This window comes from Heteronotia binoei, chromosome 9, assembly GCF_032191835.1.
Source record: "Heteronotia binoei isolate CCM8104 ecotype False Entrance Well chromosome 9, APGP_CSIRO_Hbin_v1, whole genome shotgun sequence".
Classification (NCBI taxonomy): Eukaryota; Metazoa; Chordata; class Lepidosauria; order Squamata; family Gekkonidae; genus Heteronotia; species Heteronotia binoei.
The window spans coordinates 86,724,113-86,744,796 of record NC_083231.1 but is presented as its reverse complement, the minus strand read 5'-3'; the positions used below and the strand labels follow the sequence as shown (position 1 = coordinate 86,744,796).

General features: G+C 46.4%; 1 protein-coding gene across 1 annotated transcript in view; it reads right to left on the bottom strand.

Annotated features, from left to right (window-relative positions):
* The window catches only part of ELOVL6 (ELOVL fatty acid elongase 6), a 113,236-nt gene extending 97,895 nt beyond the window's left edge, over nt 1-15,341 (bottom strand). Inside the window, exon 1 of the mRNA XM_060246932.1 lies at nt 15,043-15,341. Within this exon, the coding sequence (XP_060102915.1) occupies nt 15,043-15,131 (89 nt within the window). The 5' untranslated portion in view covers nt 15,132-15,341. The remainder of the gene's footprint in view (nt 1-15,042) is intronic.
* Between the last annotated feature and the right edge of the window lie 5,343 nt (nt 15,342-20,684).

Sequence of the window (20,684 nt, the reverse complement as noted above, 5' to 3'; positions counted from 1 at the left end):
TATTCATTCAAATATTAAATTTGCATGTGCATAACAATTCTGGAGAAAAGTACTCTTAATGCATTTACATCATCTAAGATTCTGCTGCCTCATTCATCAGATACAACCTTTGAACTAATTATTATTTGATGAACAAATGACTAAAAGTGCAATTTTGCGTTACACTAGGTTCACTGAAGTCAGTGGTGTGAGTTTGATTAGGATTACTGCAAATGGTGTAACCCACCACAGGATCAAGTTGTACAACTGACAGCAGCTGTAATGGTTGCAACTAGCACATGAAAACTTGGCCACATGAATCCATCCTGCTCTGTATGTATGTGTGTGTCTCCATCCTGCTCTTGTTGCCTTTCATACTTTAAAGCAGGATCAGACCAATACCAGAATACCAAGTGGATAGTTTCAGCTCAATACATAGATCACATTTCCAATTTGAGGCATGTCTGTTATTAGTATTTACATAGCTTTGTGTGTGCACACTCCATGCCACCAAGTCACTTCCAATTTAAAGTGATCCTATGAAGTTACTTCCAAAACATTTTATCAACATCTCTTGCAAACTAAAGGTCGTGGCTTCCTTGATGGAGTCAACCCACCTCCTGTTGGGTCTTCCTCATTTCCTGCTACCTTCCACTTTTCCTAGCATTATTGTCATTTCAAGTCACCCTTGTCTTCTCAGAAAGTGACCGTTTAATAGCAGTCATTTCAGCTTCTAGGAAGCTTTAGTTCCAAATAATTTTACACACACACACAAATCAGATAGGGAAAACAACAAGAGAACCCTGACATCCAGCAGCAAATTTCTTTTAATTCTTTCTATAAATCGTTCTTTGACAGAAAATAAAATTATGTAACAGATTAAATGTAAACACTGGATTTCAGAGGCCACCCTCACACAATCTCAGCTGCTGAGCTAGTGAACATTCTGAAATATCATTTCAGTTGGGGGTTTTTTACTGTCAAGGCAAGGATGATTTGTGGCAACCTGACAGAGTTTTCAAGGAAAGACTCATTTCAGAGATGGTTTGCCTTTGCCTGCTTCCACATCACAACCCTGGTATTCCTTGGAGGTTTCCCATGAAAATACTGGTCAGGGTCAACCCTGCTTAGTTTCCAAGATCTGACGAGATCAGGCTAGCCTAGGCCATCCAGTTCAGGGCTAATATCAATATAACACTAAAAAGAAAGAAAAGCTCACCACTTACGGAGGACCAAGAGGCAGGGATTTAAATGACAAGGTAGAGCACAAAGACCCCTAGCAAAGTATGTGTGTGTCTCACGGGGAAACATTGTCCCAAGGTCAAGGTACACGAAGAGCTGTATCAACTAAACAAGAAAGCACCACTTCTGTAACATGATCATGTTGAATATCAACTGCAAAGATGAAAATGTTCAAAAGTGGCCTGTGGGTAGAGGACCTGCATTGCCATCTCAAATAACTTCCTGTGCAATTTTTCCCTGGGGGTGGGGGGAGGCTGTTACTACCAGAACAGCCTGCCTAGGGGTTGGGAATGCCCACGTACAAGCTGGTAATGTCAACTCCATGTCTTACCAAAACCCAAGGACACCAGGCCAAGCCGCTACCATTCCAATTTATTTATTTACTTTAAATTTCTATCCCGCCCTCTCCGCAAGCAGACTCAGGGTGGCTAACAACATTCATATTTACAAGTTAAAGCTAATAAAACATAGTTACAATTTAAAACCATTTCGGGGTGCTGTACAACTGCAATATAAGCAAATTCTTCTTTTCTGATTTGAAAGGGAATGCAGGATACTTACTATTCAAGACTGGTGCATGTATGCAAGCATATGAAGGGGCAACGAGCAGGGTGGGGTGGGGGGACAGAATGGACTGTACCATTTCAGATTGCAGACCCAGGTCCTTCACATTAAAAGACGCCTCCATGCAAATGGAAAACAGGAGTGTCTCCTCTCTTTGCTTGCTATGCTGGTTTTCTATGCAGTTTTAACCACAGGGAGCATTCCCTGCAATCTGAAGGAGTGCACTTCTTTCTACTACCTGTACTATTTGCCGCCTCACTGCCACCTCATTCCCCCACATGTGCAAACCAGGCTTTCCAGCTGCAGCAGAAGTCCTTCAAGTGGCTCACCTTGAGGCGATATGGAAAGAAAGAGCAGCTGTGGCCAGCCAGATGGAGCCAATTCTGAACTAAAAAGGCAGTGCCAATGGGTTGTTTGTTCTTTTAAAGCAAGAGTGGACATTTCTTGACAGCAGGCATCTGTATGGAGATGAACCCACATGCCTTAGCTGCCTTACTGGGACAACAGCATGGACAACAAGCTGGAGAGACATTTGACATTCAGTTTTACTGTCCAACAATCAGAAAGTGGATATGCCCCCCATACAGTTTGATTGGAATATCCATTCAGCTCTATATGTATGTAAGTGCTGTCAAGTCACAACTGACTTATAGCAAGGGGCTTTCTAGGCAAATGAGAAGCAGCGGTCATGTGCCACTGCTTTCCTCTCCAAAGTCTTCCTTGGTGGTCTCCCATCCAAGGATCTCCCATCCAAGGCCATGCCGAGGACGTCCATGCCGAGGACGCAGCGTCCACTCGTGCGACGGACCTAGTGCTTTCCATGGCAGCACTGGGACTTTCCCAATATGTAACAGCGCCCACACACCAGGCTGGGCACACACTAGACCTGATCTTTGCGGCGGGAGTAACAATGGGTCAGATATCTGCTGAGGCAGTGCCATGGTCTGACCAGCAGGTCCTGAAGGCCGGTGTGGACATACCACCTCTGTCCCGTTTAGGCGGTGAGCAGATTTTGGCTCGCCCGCGTAGTCAGATGGACCCATTGCGGCTTCAGATGGCTATGCGGGACCCTTGGCCTACCGGCGACTCGTTGGATGGACTGGTGGAGACCTGGAACAACCAGCTCTCCGAGGCCATCGACGAAATCGCCCCCAGACGTCCTCTTCATCCTCGATCACGATCCGCCCCGTGGTATACCCCGGAGCTGCGATCGATGAAACGACGATTAAGACGACTAGAGAGACAATGGCGTCGCGCTCGTGACGAAGCCACGAGAACATCATATAGGTCATTTATGAGGGCCTATGAGATGGCTATTCGGACTGCAAAGAAGGAACACTTTGCATCCAGAATCGCATCTGCGACCTCGCGCCCAGCACAATTGTTTAGTATAATTCGGTCATTAACAGAATTGCCACAGGGCAAACAAAATAGTAGAGAATTGGAAATAGGCTGTGAGGCTTTTGCGAGCTATTTCGCAGATAAGGTCTCGTCACTCCGACACGACCTACCCGCCATAATTAATACAGTAGATGAACTTGGGGCACCGAGCACGTCTTCTGGTTCAATTCTGGATTCCTTCAGTCCACTCAGTCTGGAGGAAGTCGACAGGACCCTTGCAGCTGTACGCCCTACGACCTGTAGGTTAGATCCGTGCCCGTCTTGGCTTATAAAGGCTAGCCAAACGTGGCTACGTGAACCACTACAGGACATCATCAATAGGTCCCTGATTGAAGGGGTCTTTCCCACACCTCTTAAAGAGGCAGTGGTCCGTCCCCTCTTAAAAAAACCATCAGCAGACCCGGCCACATTGGCGAACTATCGGCCGGTGTCAAACCTTCCCTTCCTGGGTAAGGTCATAGAGCGAGCGGTGGCGACTCAGCTGCAGGGATTCCTGGAGGACACTTCCGCACTGGATCCATTCCAGTCCGGCTTTCGGCCAGGTCACGGGACGGAGACAGTTCTGGTCACCCTCATGGATGATCTTATGCGACATCTGGATCAGGGCAGCTCTGCAGTGCTGCTGTTATTAGATCTGTCAGCCGCTTTTGACACGGTTGACCACCAGCTACTGACTGACCGCCTCACCGATGTGGGGATACAGGGATCTGCCTTGCAGTGGCTGACTTCCTTTCTCCAAGATCGGGGACAAAGGGTGGTGATAGGGGAGGAAGCATCCCAGAGGCACTCCCTTAGTTGCGGGGTGCCGCAGGGAGCGGTCCTATCCCCGATGTTATTTAATATCTATATGCGCCCCCTTGCCCAGATTGTCAGGAGGTATGGACTGGGTTGCCATCAATATGCGGATGACACCCAGCTCTACCTAATGATGGGTGGCCAGTCTGACTGTACCCTGGAAAATCTAGACCTGGCATTACAAGCCGTGGCCTCTTGGCTCAGACTGAGTCGGCTGAAATTGAATCCGACGAAGACGGAGGTTCTCTACCTGGGTCGGGGCGGTCCGGGGAGAGAGATCCAGCTGCCGGCCCTTGACGGGGTGCCACTAATACCGGTCCCCAAGGTCAAGAGCTTAGGCGTGCTCCTTGAGTCCTCCTTTACAATAGAGGCTCAGGTGGCAGCCACTGTTAGATCTGCCTTTTTCCATCTTCGGCAAGCACGGCAGCTGGCCCCTTACCTGGACCGCAGCGACCTAGCGACGGTGATCCATGCTACGGTCACCTCAAGAATAGATCACTGTAATGCTCTCTACATGGGGCTACCCCTGACGCTAACCCGGAGACTACAACTAGTGCAGAACGCTGCGGCACGGCTGTTAATGGGGCTACCACGACGGGGGCACATTCAGCCAGTGCTGAGAGAGCTGCACTGGTTGCCTGTTGTGTTCCGAGTTCGCTTCAAGGTGTTGGTATTAACCTTTAAAGCCCTTTATGGTCAGGGACCTGCCTATCTACGGGACCGCCTTTCCCCATATATCCCCCAGAGAGCACTGCGATCAGGGACAAAAAATCTGCTGTCTGCCCCTGGCCCAAAAGAAGCCAGGCTATGTGCAACAAGATCTAGGGCCTTCTCGGTGGCAGCACCAGAACTCTGGAACACCCTCCCAGAAGCTATAAGGGCCCTGCGGGATCTGTCGGCGTTCCGCAGGGCCTGTAAGACCAAACTGTTTAGACAGGCATTTCTGGTTGACTGAAAATGAGCTGCCACCGGACATCCTACAGAAGCTGGTGGTCATAGTCAGAACCCAATACCGCCAGACTGGATCGAGATAGCGTAATAGTTTTAAACTGATAAATGTATTATGGTTTTATATGTTTTATGGAATGATTGTTTTTATGATACTGTAAGCCGCCCTGAGTCCGCTTGCGGAGAGGGCGGGATATAAATGCAAAGTAATAAATAAATAAATAAATAAATAAATAAATAAATAAATAAATAAGTACTGACCCTGCCATACTATACTGCCTTCTCTTCCAAAGTCCATTATTTCATTCATAATTCAGCATAGAGTTGCCTAAAAGTCAGTGCAGAGTTATGAACCCATGAATATGTGCTGGATTAAAATACTGATCCATAAATCAATATTATCCTCATTTAGGAGTTTGTTGCCTTTGACTACATTTTATTCCAGCAGTGGAGCAGCTGACAGGTCCTACAGGCTGCCTCCAGCTCCTGAAGCAATGTAATCTGTCCTTCCAGATACTGATGCGCCAACTGGAAGAACGATTGTGCAGTAATAGTTTTGTCCTTTGTTAGAGTATTATGCTGGGGAGGGGGTAAGAATGTTTTACTTTTACAGGTCTCCAGACACCAAATGGAAAACAATGTTGACACCCTGTCAACACAGAAGCTGGCTGCAAAGGAGCAGCTTTTTTTTTTTAAATCATTGAATAAATTCTGCACAAGTACACAGAAAGTTGTGGGAAGAAAGATTCATTAGTCTGGTTTCTCTCATAAAGAAAGAAGCAAAATCCAGATGAGACTTGAATCGAAAAACCCAGCAAGTGAATTTGGGTCTCTTTCCTGGTATATTCCAAAAAGCTGAAGAACCAGTTTCTTAGGTAGCCAAATGGGTTTCTTATATTAACAAACTGAGTGTCCTCAAATAAGAAAACACATTTCTAGTATTTTCAAGAAATGTAGTGAACAACTCTAGAGCCTGAACTTCATCTTGTTTTCTATAGTATTTGAGAATTAATTAAGTTGCATCCACTGCCAGGAGGTTGAAATGGTTGACAGAAAGGCAAGAGAGAGATTTTTAGGACCCCTATAACTAGACACATTCAACAGAAATTCTGGGCTGGATCTAGCAAATGCACCATTGTGGCCAATCAACTTCCTTCCTACAGTCCTTATCCCATGTGGTCTTTGTGCATGTGGATCCCATGATCCCTATTATAACCTTTTTATTAGTGAAAGGGGATCCTCTCCACCCTTTTTCACCAGTGAAAGATCAGATTTGATCGAACCCTGTATTTTGAATCCAATATGTAACAGATCCAGTATCTGAAGATGGAAAGAAGTAGCATGAGGTGAGGATCTCCCCTGTGAATTCGTTAATATCATTATTGAGATCCCAGCACATAAACTCTTGCAGCAAATTAAGGAACCCAAGGGATTTTATAATGATGACTGTTGTTTCTTATTCTTAATATGCCACACCACATTCTGCATCCACTATGCTCACAGCAAAGTCCAAAAATATTAGGCAATTAATCCTCTTTGGGATAGGGATTAGTTTGCTCGTATTACAGACAGAGAAACAGAGGCAGAAACAGGACCCCTGGCAAGGCTACTAGCTAACAGTGCATTGTTATAACTTCAAACCATGCTCTTAGGCCACAATGTCTCATGCCAATTTCATAGACTTGATGTTCTACCTTCATAAGGATTTAAGATTTTTATGCTGACACTTTACACTGCATGGAATATGATCTGTAACTACAGTATAGTGATGGTCTCTTTAGTCACATGATGCAACCCTTAATGTCATCATCTTCAGCTGGTGATCACAGATTATTATATTAAGATCCGATAAGATAACAATACTGTATAATTATAACAAACCTTTTCAGATCTGAATGCTACTGGAGCACATAAAACTCTGTTTCAAAGTGGCTGCACATGGCATGAAAGTACCTAAAAGATTTACAGTGCAGTCCTGCATTACTAACATAACAAACATGAATCTGAGCAGAATTCGGAGGATGGTGGAAGACAGGAGGGCCTGGCATGACTTGGTCCATGGGGTCGCAAAGAGTCAGACTTGACTGTGCGACTGAACAACAACAACTTAAGCAGAGTTACTACTTGTCTCAGCCCACTTACAGTGGACTTAGAAAAGCACAACTCTGTTTAGGACTGGGACTAGCAGTTCTTTTCCTGAAGCTAAGCAGGCAACAGAACTTGGCCAGCATTTGGAGAATGGCTACCATTCCTATGGATGGCAGAGGAGAATACAATTTAAAATATAAGCAACAGATTATCTACTGTAAATATATCATGCAGTTTTTATACTAAAAGGTTTCCTCTGGCAATAAGCATGAATAAAGATTGACTTTTTTTTTCAATTTTCTTAGCATTCAGCTGCAAGACCACCAATATGGGTTGCTCTTAACCCATTGAAGAACCAAGAAAACAAACAGCACACACCCAAAAGATCAGGAGTCATCTTTGTTCCCTTCCCAAGCTCACTTCCCACATTATTTAGAGGAACACAGTATTACACACAGATGTGACTCTATCGCTATTGTTTTTCAAGAAATCATAGAGGCCACAGTGCAACCTCTAAAGACGTTACTACAGAAGGAAAGAGACTGTGTAATACAGTAAAACAAAAATGAGCTATTAAATCTGAGCCAGCTCTCAACCACTATTCCACTCTAGAATGGCAACAGGTGAATAATGGACCGAATTAAGAAAGAATGCAGCCCAAACATTCCAGACATTATCATATTGCGACAACAAACAACTAGAAACCAGACATGGTTGGAACTAGATGGGATGCCTTAAAGGACAAGGGCAAAAAACTGTAGGTCAAGGGTCACATAAGGACACATGGTGTGGAGGCAGAAATGAAGAAAGGGCTTAGACTGCAATGTTTAAACAGAAGGGAGCATAGAAACCAAGGATGTTGGATAAAGGTACAACAGCACATGAAGTACAAGTTTTGTGGGAAATGGCCAGCTGTACATCTAAGCTGTGCTCCTACCTCCTTCCTGGTTGCAAGCACCTGTAAGTCTCAGAGTCTCAGAGCGGTTCACAATCTCCTTTATCTTCCTCTCCCTGTAGGAGAGCCAGTTTGGTGTAGTGGTTAAGAGTGTGTACTCTTATCTGGGAGAACTGGGTTTGATTCCCCACTCCAACACTTGCACCTGTTGGAATGGCCTTGAGTCAGCCATAGCTTTGGCAGAGGTTATCCTTGAAATGGCATCTGCTGTGAGAATTTTCTCAGCCCACCCACCTCACAGGGTGTTTCTTGTGGGAGAGGAAGATAAAGGAGATTGTGAACCGCTCTGAGACTCTGAGATTTGGAGTGGAGGGCGGGATATAAATCCAATATCTTCTTCTAATGGCTCCTGGCCCTCTGACTCTTAGCCCATGGCCTTCAGCTGGCAACTCTGGATAAGCCAGCTATGAAATCCTGGGTCAGACCCAAACATATTCTTATTTTACTTTTTGTTTTATTTATTTGTCACTGTTGTGAGCCACTTTGGGTCCTTTTGGAATCAAATATTTAAATCCACAAGCCAACATAACAGGGTGCATACGTGGCAGCTCCAGGAAGACAACAATATGCACAGTAAAGAAGAACAACAACAGATGGAGGGGCACTGAATGGCATTCCATATGGGAAACTCAAATGAATATGTAAATACTGAGAGAACAGCAACAGAAGAGACCAGAGGAGGGTAATGAAACTAACAGATATCAGAGATAATAACCATTGTGCTCAGAAAAGGTTGCAGGAATGCAGATACAAAGATGTTGGGAGAGGATTTGAGGCAGCAATTTTGTTTGGTCAAAGATGCATCTCAGCGGACCTAGGGCATGAATGTCATTAATAAGATTGCCTGCTGAAAGAGGAGTACCTCCTTCATTTATTCTGGACCCGTCTTCCAACTGCCATGTGTTTCTGTCCTGTTGCATCTTATATCCCCTTCCTCCTTTCATTTTGGAACACGCATCCTCTTTCCCTTCATTCACAAGCTTGCGTATTTGTGGAAATGCTCACACACATTGTACGTGTAGAACTTCCTTCTCTACATTCATTGTATAGCTGTTCAATACTGGGGCAGAGTAAATCTCCCAGTTGGGAATAATGGTCTTTCTTACAATGTAAGGGAGCCCAGGACACTTTCAAGACTGTATACCAGGAGTCTCCAATAGGTATCTAACAAGGTTTAGCCCCAGGGCTTAAACAGCCTCTTCCCATCTTTGGCAGGTTCAGCATCTAGTCCCTACCTTTCCTCCCACAATTCAGCCACAGTGATACAAGCAACAGACACTTCCAGGTTAGACTACTGTAACTCGTGTTACATGGGGCTGCCCTTGTACCAGATCCAGAAGTTGCAGCTAGTGCAAAATGCAGCAGCGTGCCTGCTGACTGTGACATCTACGCAGGTGCATATCTGACTGATGCTATGCCAACTGCACTCATAAAATTCTAGATCTATTTCAAAGTGTTGGTTTTAACCTCTAATTTAATTTATCGATTTATACCCCGCCCTGTCCTGCAAGGACCAACATATCTGTGGGAAATCTCTCCACATGTGTCCCGAAGAGCTCTGCACTCAGCAGATCACCATCTGCTGGAAATTCCCAGCCTGAAACACGTTTGCCTCACTTCAAACAGGACAAGGGTGTTCTCAGCCCTGGCCGTAACCTGGTGGAATGAGCTCCTAATGGAGATCAGGGCCCTATAGGATCTATTACAGTTCCACAGGGCCTGTAAAATGGAGCTATTCCAGCAGGCCTTTAGTTGAGGTGGAGGACAGGCAACTGATCTGGCCCCTCCTGTTTAAGCAGCCATTTGTGTTCAATAGTGATGACTCTGATAACCCAGACCATTCATGCCTCTATCTACTTTGGACACCATAGGGTTTGAAAATCCCATTCTGTGATTGAGCTGGACTCTGAAATAGTTGTTCTCAGGTTTTTAAATTGTTTTATTTCTTGTTCAGTTTATTGTAACCTGCCCTGAACCCGCTTGTGGGGAGGGCAGGATAAAAATCATATCAATCAATTAATTAACATGCACAGATCTTAGAAGAGGAGGAGGAGGTTTGTAGGCAGCACAGTACTTCCAAGTATTCTTGAAGCCCAGATCCACCTACATTAGAAAGAGCTGGGAAGAGTCGTGAAAGGAACAAAGCAAGAACAGCATTGCCAGGTACATATGAATTATTGGACACACGTGAGAACTAAGGGTCACTGCATGACATGAGACCCTTTCCACTCTCAGGCACAAGTATAAGAGAATATACTTATTTACTTAATTTGGGGCCCAGCAGTTTACACCACTGTCTTCTCCTGCCTTTCAGCATCACATCAGTCCTGTAAGATAGGTTAGGTTGATCCTTTATTACTGGCTCAAGGTCACTCAGCACACTTCCATGGCAGAGTAGGAATTCAAACCTGATACGCTGCCTAGTCCTAGGCCAGCACTCTCACCACTACACCACACCTGTTTTCTCTAATCGATAATATGGGGTGGTCAGGGCAGCACCTAGGGCATGAATGTCATTAATAAGATTGCCTGCTGAAAGAGGAGTACCTCCTTCATTTATTCTGGACCCGTCTTCCAACTGCCATGTGTTTCTGTCCTGTTGCATCTTATATCCCCTTCCTCCTTTCATTTTGGAACACGCATCCTCTTTCCCTTCATTCACAAGCTTGCGTATTTGTGGAAATGCTCACACACATTGTACGTGTAGAACTTCCTTCTCTACATTCATTGTATAGCTGTTCAATACTGGGGCAGAGTAAATCTCCCAGTTGGGAATAATGGTCTTTCTTACAATGTAAGGGAGCCCAGGACACTTTCAAGACTGTATACCAGGAGTCTCCAATAGGTATCTAACAAGGTTTAGCCCCAGGGCTTAAACAGCCTCTTCCCATCTTTGGCAGGTTCAGCATCTAGTCCCTACCTTTCCTCCCACAATTCAGCCACAGTGATACAAGCAACAGACACTTCCAGGTTAGACTACTGTAACTCGTGTTACATGGGGCTGCCCTTGTACCAGATCCAGAAGTTGCAGCTAGTGCAAAATGCAGCAGCGTGCCTGCTGACTGTGACATCTACGCAGGTGCATATCTGACTGATGCTATGCCAACTGCACTCATAAAATTCTAGATCTATTTCAAAGTGTTGGTTTTAACCTCTAATTTAATTTATCGATTTATACCCCGCCCTGTCCTGCAAGGACCAACATATCTGTGGGAAATCTCTCCACATGTGTCCCGAAGAGCTCTGCACTCAGCAGATCACCATCTGCTGGAAATTCCCAGCCTGAAACACGTTTGCCTCACTTCAAACAGGACAAGGGTGTTCTCAGCCCTGGCCGTAACCTGGTGGAATGAGCTCCTAATGGAGATCAGGGCCCTATAGGATCTATTACAGTTCCACAGGGCCTGTAAAATGGAGCTATTCCAGCAGGCCTTTAGTTGAGGTGGAGGACAGGCAACTGATCTGGCCCCTCCTGTTTAAGCAGCCATTTGTGTTCAATAGTGATGACTCTGATAACCCAGACCATTCATGCCTCTATCTACTTTGGACACCATAGGGTTTGAAAATCCCATTCTGTGATTGAGCTGGACTCTGAAATAGTTGTTCTCAGGTTTTTAAATTGTTTTATTTCTTGTTCAGTTTATTGTAACCTGCCCTGAACCCGCTTGTGGGGAGGGCAGGATAAAAATCATATCAATCAATTAATTAACATGCACAGATCTTAGAAGAGGAGGAGGAGGTTTGTAGGCAGCACAGTACTTCCAAGTATTCTTGAAGCCCAGATCCACCTACATTAGAAAGAGCTGGGAAGAGTCGTGAAAGGAACAAAGCAAGAACAGCATTGCCAGGTACATATGAATTATTGGACACAAGTGAGAACTAAGGGTCACTGCATGACATGAGACCCTTTCCACTCTCAGGCACAAGTATAAGAGAATATACTTATTTACTTAATTTGGGGCCCAGCAGTTTACACCACTGTCTTCTCCTGCCTTTCAGCATCACATCAGTCCTGTAAGATAGGTTAGGTTGATCCTTTATTACTGGCTCAAGGTCACTCAGCACACTTCCATGGCAGAGTAGGAATTCAAACCTGATACGCTGCCTAGTCCTAGGCCAGCACTCTCACCACTACACCACACCTGTTTTCTCTAATCGATAATATGGGGTGGTCAGGGCAGCACTCCCTTGGGTGGCAGAACAGTAACTTTGTGTGGCCAGTCTCACGCAAGAGAGCAAGTGAGAGAACAGGCTGAAGAGTGACCTGTGATTTCTTTTCCTAATTTATTGCTGTGGTGGGGGGTGGGGAGAGGAAATATTTCTCCTCTCTCCCCTCTGGTAACAGCACATACAGCAGCAGTGTGTGCATATGGGGGGGGGGGGGGGGGCTTCTTTCTCATCATGCCTGTCTACACGGATGTGCTATTGAAAGACAAGCACAGAATGAAATACACCTTCTTTTTAAAGGCAGCACATGGAAAGGGAGAAGCCTCAGGTTTTTGCTCCCTGTTACAACAAGGAGGGGTGCAGGATGAATCCATAGAGTTGCCTCCTCCACGTTGGGAAATTCCCGGAGATCTGGGAGTGGATCTGGGAAGGACAGATACTTAAGCAGAGCACAGTGCCAATGCCATATTGTCTACCATCCAAAGCATCCATTTTTCTCCAAGGGGACAAATCTTTGGAGATGAGCTGTAATTCTAGAGAATCCTCAGGTCCCACCTGGAGGCTGGCATCCCTAGGAATCCCAAGACTTGAGTTTCTTTTTCAGTACCTCCAGAAAGATCAGAGTGAGGGGTGATGAATTTGGAGATTTGAGGATTATCAAATTTTGAGCTAGAGTTTAGGATTTAAAGTTATGGTTTTAACATCTTTGGAGAAACACAGTAATGTGGACTAAAGATGGACTATTTACACTAATCAAATCAGCTTCTATCCCACCCCACCCCCAATAACCTGGGCTACAGCAATCACCATCAAGTGATAACCATTCCTTTCCCTTTCCTATTTCTGCATGTCTCATTAAAAGGAACAAGTGCCAACCAGGCCGCGATTTTTCTGCTGGCCAACTGGCAGACTTCTGAAGGAAGCGCTCCAGACTAATAATCTGGCAGCTGGGAGCCAGCCAGCCAGCCAGGTGGGCCAGGGATCAGCCGGGCAGCGCCTGATGTCCAAAGGCTGGGAGCACAAAGCCATGCAATCCCCTCCTCCCCTTGGAAAAGGAGCGAGCTGGTGGTGATCAGTCAGTGCATGGTCCGTCCTGACCCCCCGCCTTTTGCAATGGTCCGCTGGTTTCTCCGCGATTGGGCCCAGGCACCTCACCCCACACTCCTGATCTCCGGCACGCGGCCGCTGCCCAGCCAGGGCTGGAGAAAACTGCGTGGCCGGGTGGGAAAGGGAGGGGCTGTGGCCCGCCTGCGCGAATCTGCCGCTTGGCAAAGCGCGGTCAGTTTGGCGGCTACGGATTTGCAAGCCCGGCCGTGGGGGGAGGAGAAAGAAGCGGGCAGGGCGGGGTGGAAGATTTAAACCAGAGGGAGCGTGAACGGGCTGGGAGGGAGCACGTGTTGGTGTGAGCGAGCGGAGGATGGCGGCTGGCGGGCCGCTCGGAGCGACACAAGCAGGCCGGAGCCGCCGGGCCCATCGGCTTCGTCCTCTGCTGCTAACCGCGCCAAGAGAGTTTTATCATCCCGCTTCCCGCCGGCACAGCTCACAGGGAAGGCGCCGGCGCTCATCCCCCAGCCCAGAAACCCCACCCTTTCACCTAAAGCCCTTAATCCGCGATTGAATGCAGGAAGCCGGGGTGTCTGAATAGATTGGGGGATGCGCTTGGCTCATGCGCAGAGGCACCCGCCCTCTTCAGGGCCTTGCGCCCGGCTTTGCCATAGATGCCCAGATGCAAGACTCCGAAGCCGGTGCCTCATTTGCAGCCTCCCGCTGGTTAGTCGCTCGGGGGCGTGCTGGAGAACGGCACGGCACACGCAGTCCTCTCTCGCTGGCTGGTCCAGGCTGGATGTGGGGAAGCTGCCCACCGGTGTCTGGAAAGACTTTCCCCCCTTCCCTCCCTGAGAGGCATATCGCCGTCCCACTGGATGCCTTCGTTCTGGGGGAGCCTCTCCCTTCTCTCCGCATAACCCTTCCTTGCAGAAGGGCGTCAAAATTTCGGGGAGTCAAGGGCATTCAAGTCTGCCGCTGGAATAGGGATCATCTATGGAGATCAGACCGGGGGAGGGGGTCACTATAAAACGGGGCTTCTATTGGAGAATCTACACAGCAGAGTCCTGCTGTATCAACGGAAGCAATGTGGGTAAAATACAAGTGCTCTTTCCTTGCTGTGCATACCGGCTCTAGCAAGCCAGCCCCACCACGACTCCTCTCCCAAGTTCCCAGCCTTCCTTGGCCTCCAAGCCACCAGCGCCAGACGCGACCATCCCTCCTCATCCCAAGGGACCATGTCAGAGACACATTAATAGTCACCACCAGCACGCCTAATGAAAAAGTGACTAGCAGGAGAGATGCGGCGGAGCGGCAAGGCGGGTTTTTGCACTGGCTCGGGGGTGGGGCGAGGTGGAAGGGGGTCTTCCTCATCCCGCCTTCTGCCAGCTGAGTGGGGAGAGGGGCTTGCTAGAAGAAGTGCCTGCTTGAGAACTGATAAAAGGTGAAACCAGAAGGCCAAATGTAAAGCGGAATGCGAGGAAGAAGCCAGTTGGCTTCCGTTTAAATTCTTTAAAACATTTTTTTTTTTAGGGGAGACATTCTGCATTATATAATTTGACCCCAGAAATCAACAACGGGATTCTACCGTAGACACCAGTTTCATCTGCGAGGTGGTCCAGCATTGGACCCATTCAAAGAAAGCAGCCCCTAGACGTGAGATGCGGACCCACACACGGTGTGCGCGCACACATGCACTCCCAGCGCACGCACGCAGACGTACAGGCTCGCCCCATCCTTTCGCCACACGTCTGGTGCTTCTCCTAATCCTGCCGCGCGAGACACTGGCTAGCCCCAGACGGCCCCCGGCGTGCACGTTCCCTGTACCGTGGAGTCCCACGCGAGCTGCCGCCACCTACCAGTTCTCCTGCATCCACTGAATCGCTTCATTCTCATTGAATTGCTTCTCGAATTCGTATTCTTGCAAAGTCAACACTGACATGTTCATTGGACCGGCCTTAGAGAGAAAACGCTTTCCTATATGCCGTCTGCGGGAGACCCTTTTTTTCGGAACGCCTCTGGGTCAGGTATTGCCTGGTCTTCTGCCTCTCTCTCTCAGCTATATCCTTGATGGAGCATTGCTTTTTCTCCTCTTCCTATAACCTCCTCTCGTGTCTGGAGATCTCTCCTCCTCTCTGCTTCTGCAATCCACCCTAGGCGGAAACCGAGCCGTGGCGGTCTTAGTGCCGCTCGCTTTCCTCCCAACTCATTCATTTCTTCTAAACGGAGAGTTCGCTTTCCTAGGCGCGCAACGCTCCAAGCGAGGCGGGGGGGGGGGGGAGGGAAAAAACCGGAGCTGGCAAGAGTCCCAACGAAGTCGCCCGTCCGATGACTCTTGTCACCGTCTTTTCACGTTCGCCTTCCACACGATGCTGGATGAGAAGAGACTCACCCCTCCCCCAGGAAAGCTACTAACGGATGTAACCCACCGTTTGCAAATTCGAATGGTAAATCATTATACCAGAACGAAGCGTTGTTAATTAACACGGCGAGGTTTATTCGAGAAATTCCAAGATTACTGTCCTTTGGATTATTTCTCTGGGCTTTGCCTCTTCCCTGGACAAAAACAGATTTATTTTTTTTTAAATGGTGTAATGTACACTACAGGTATTGAATTGTATACAGAAAATGCCACATGGGGATGGGGTATCTTTCTCCGATCTCCTCTCAACCTTGTTTCACTTGATATCAATTGGAAACAACATTTAAAGATACAGTCTCTTTTTACGTATTGACTTTTATATGGTTGACTCAGCCTTCCATCCTTCCGACGTCGGTAAAATGAGTACCCAGCTTGCTGGGGGGAAAGCGTAGATGACTGGGGAAGCGAATGGCAAACCATCCCGTAAAAAGTCTGCCGTTGTGAAAACAACCTCACCCCAGAGTCGGAAACGTCTGGTGCTTGCACAGGGAACCTTTCCTTTCCTTTCCTTTAGGGACTAATGGAACTCCATGGAGACTTGTGGTAAATCTTCCTTCACCATACCAGTCTGAAATAAATATCACCTCCTGGTTTTGTTCTCCGATGAGCAACACTTAAGATTCACAGACCACCATGCATCCTCAAGTTTTCTTACATTAGTTTTAAGCAACCTTCTGAATACAAGATCAATAATTTTAGCTACTTTTGAAGTATAGAGAGCTGGTATGCTGTAGTGGTTAAGAGTGTTGGCCTAATATCTGGGAGACCTGTGTTCACATCCCCACTTGTGCCATGATAATTTGCTGTGTGGCCTTGAGCTCATACAGGGCTGTACCAAGGAGAAAAGAACTATGCAAGTTGCTTTGGGTCCTCACTCCCCACTAAGGAGAATGCCAGGGCTAAATTAATTAAATAAACATGTTTGTGGTAAATTCTTGTCTGTCAATTACCTGCGTTATGCCAGATCACTAGATTAGTTATTGCTCCAAATCTTCTAAGTTAATTGGGGGGGGGCTCTAAATCAGCTTAGAAGACTCAGTTGATATGATAACTCTCTTAATGTACCGTACTTGAAGGGCTGTTATATAGAGGATGGTGCAGAGTTGTTTTCTGTTACCCCAAAAGGTCGGACCAGAATCCACAGGTTGAAAGTAAGTCAAAAGAATAAAGTTGGAATCCAGTTGCACCTTTAAGACCAACAAAAGTTTTAATGAGAATGTAAGCTTTTGTGTGCTACTTGTCATTCCTTTCAATTTGCTAAAAACATTTTCACTATTTTGCATACTAATTCACTGCCCATTCTCTCTATATGTAGGACTGCAAATTCCATCCCATACTATTGTCTGATGAAATATGCTTTTAGCACACACACGTTTACATTCTCAATAAAACTTTGTTGGTCTTAAAGGAGCTACTGGACTCCAACTTGGTTCTAGTGCTTCAGACCAAAACGGCTGCCCACCTGGGTAAATCAAGAGTTTCCAGCTAAACATTAGGAAGAGCTTCCTGACAGAGCAGTTCCTCAGTGGAACAGGCTTCCTCAAGAAGTGGTGGGCTCTATCTCTTTGATGGTTTTTAAACAGAGGCTACAAGGCCATCTGACAGCAATGCTGGTTCTGTGAACTTGGGCTGATCATGAGAAGGAGGGGTTGCATCAGTGCTTAGTTCTCATAGCCTTCTCACACACACAATGAAATGCTGTTTGCCACTTTGGGGTGAGGCACTAATTTTTCTCCAGGCCAGTTTTGCCAGGGATCCTCGAGAGCCATCTTCTGGGTTTGGATCAGGGGTTATGGGGTGTGTGTGTGCGCAGAAGGGAGGTACTTGTGAATTTCCTGCACTGTGGAAGGGGGTTGGACTAGATGACCCTGGAGATTCCAACTCTATGATTCTACCAGAACTTAATGTCGTTGTTTTCAAAATTACTGAAAGCAGAATTATACAACACTAAAGACAATAATATCAAGTGCCATTCCTGAAATATGTTAGTAGCTATTTCTTCATATTTAGTGACCCTGTGTACACATATGTTGATTATTGCCAGAGATCAATATTGGGCAAGACTGTAAAAGTGCCACAATGTCATTCTTGAGATGCTTCAGGAATGAGGAGGTAACCAGCTGATCCGAAGGTAGGAGGAATATTATCTCAGTTCAAGCAGCTTTGGGCTGGGGATTTTCCTTCTAGTTATGATGACCTATTTATCCAAAATCTGATTTATTTATAGTCCTATCAATTGTGTAGAAACATTGTGTATGATGCAACTTGGTTTGCTTTTCCATTATGCTCATGACTAAGGCAGCCAACTTGAAAGGGGATAATATCCTGTCCAGAGGTTACATTTGTGAAAATGCACAGCCAAAGCTTGGGGCATGGAATAAAATCACCTGATAATTGCTTGCTAATCAAACTGATGTTAAAGGTTCAGCTAGAATGACCAGCTGAAAAGTTGGCAATCATATGCCAAAGTATTAATCTTTGATGAAACTTGTTAAGCTGATAGGCATGATTAAGAAGAATTCCTCATTGTAAGAGCTAAACTGAAGGGGGGGGGAGGGAATGGATTTGCTCTCAGAAAAGTGTTTAGGGGGGCAGCATGGTGTAGTGCATCAAGGACCCAATTCAGGCCCTGGAAGATTCAGGTTTGAAGGACCACATCTGCCAGCAGGTAGAGGAGGTGCAGCACATCTGCCTGCAGTCCCAATGGTGCCCAGCCTAAGTCCTCCTCCATGGCCCAACCAGTCATGACTAGAGGGAGGGAGGGAGGAAAGCCAAGCTGCAGTGCAGCTGCAGCTGGGCAGGCAGAGGGAGGAGCGGTCGCAGCAGCAGTCCCTTTTCTCTGGGCCTATCAGCATCAAGCAGAGCGCACCACCACCATCCTTCTCCCTCTCTCTTGGTTGCAGCAATGAATTGGAAGTCACGGTGGTAAGTAGTGAGGCCAGGACCCTGGCCTTGGTGTTGAAATAGTGGGGCTGGAACCCTGGGGGCCCCTCTGTAGCTATGGGCCTGCTTATGATTGAACTGTAAATCATCTTTGCTGCACCTGGTGGTGTTGGAAAGAGCTGTCAAGTCACAGCTGATTTATGGCGACAAAGTAGCATTATCAAGACAAGATGTTCAGAAGTGGTTTGCTGTTGCCTGCCTCTAGGTCACAACACTGGTATTCTTTGGAGCAGTCCCATCCCAATACTAGCCTTGCTTAGCTGCTGAGATCTGATGAGACAGGGCTAGCCTGGACTATCCAGGTCAGGGGTGGTCACAGCTTCAAAGTCATGATTTTAGAAGAATTTCCTCCATGGACATTTTCTTAAAGGTGGGTGTGTGGAACTTTAATGTACAAAGACAATGTACCTCTGAACTGAGGAAGCAGATTATGAGGGAACAATTTAATGCCTTGCTTGTGAGAATCCAATGGAACGCCTACAGGTGGATGCCTACAGGTGGAAACAGAATGCTGGGTTAGATGGATGTGACTCACCAAGGTTTTTTGGGGTTTTTTTTTTCAAACAATGTACAGTTCATCTCAAAAAAAGGACAGAGACAGAAAAGGTACAGAAAAAGGCAACCAAGATTACTAGGGAAGGGGAACACCTTTCCTATGTGGACAGACTGACGAATATGGGACTCTAGAAAAGTCAATTAAGAGGGTCATGAAAGGTTTATAAATGTATAGATGGGATAGAGAAAGTGGATAGAGAATGCTTTTTCTCTGCGTCCCATAACATTAGAATTCAGGGGCAACCAATGAAGTTGATGAGCAGTAGGTTCAAGTGATACAAAAGGAAATAATTCATCCAATTAGTAATTCATTTGTAGAATGCACTGCCATAAACATAGATGGTTTTAAGAGAGAATTAGACCAATTCCTGAAGGAGAGATCTGATAGTGGGCACTAGCTATGGGTGACTAAAGGGAACCTCTCTAGTCAGAAACAGTGGGTGTCTGAATACTACTGTTAGTAAGCAGTATTAGGAAAGGCCTTAGTTTCTGTGCCCTTTGTTTGTTCTGTGCCCTTTGTTTGTTCATCAGGGCAGCTGGTTTGTCCACTATATGAGACTGAATGCTAGACTAGATGGAACCTTGGTTCAATACAGAAGGGCTTTTCCTACACTTTTTCTCAAAATATTTTTAGGATAAGTCCTCAAACAGCAGGGGTGTTATTGTGTGTAAAGTGCCTTTGTCACAGTTCACTTATGGCAGCCCATAGGTCTTTCAAGGCAAAAGACTTCAGATACAGTTTGCCATTGCCTGCCTCTGCATAACAACTTTGGACTTCTTTGGTGGTCTCCCATCTAAGTATGATCCAGGACTGACCCTGATTAGCTGACAAGATCGAGTTAGCACAAGCTTTTCAAGACAGGGTAAACTGTGGATAGCAAGCAATGTATTAGTAGTGGTATTCCTGATGCTTATGAACAAGAGTGTCTGGGAAAAGAAGAAGAAGAAGAAGATATTGGATTTATATCCCGCCCTCCACTCCGAAGAGTCTCAGAGCGGCTCACAATCTCCTTTACCTTCCTCCCCCACAACAAACACCCTGTGAGGTGGGTGGGGCTGCAGAGGGCTCTCACAGCAGCTGCCCTTTCAAGGACAACCTCTGCCAGAGCTATGGCTGACCCAAGGCCATTCCAGCAGGTGCAAGTGGAGGAGTGGGGAATCAAACCCGGTTCTCCCAGATAAGAGTCCAGACACTTAACCACTACACCAAACTGGCTACACCAAACTGGAAAGGGGAAGAAGATCCATCTGACCATTCTAGAATGTAGCAATTGTGTTTTCATTCAGTGGGGTCCATGCTAATCTTTCCTTGGTGGTGGTTTTGCCAAGACACAGCCAGTACATATATCCAATGGCCTTTAATTTTGTGATGACAGCAGCCAAGTGACCTTAACCTTGTTAGTACATAGGGCAGCTAGAGCAGAGTTCTTTGCAGTCATAGGACAGCTAGAGCAGAGTTCTTTTTGGCAGACAGATGAAGAAAGCTTCTTTTCAACTGCTTGTTCTCTGGCCGGTAGCCAAGTCTAGGCAGGTCTCTTTCTCATGGTGGTGTTTCTGGTTGCCCAACCTGTTGCCAGAGTA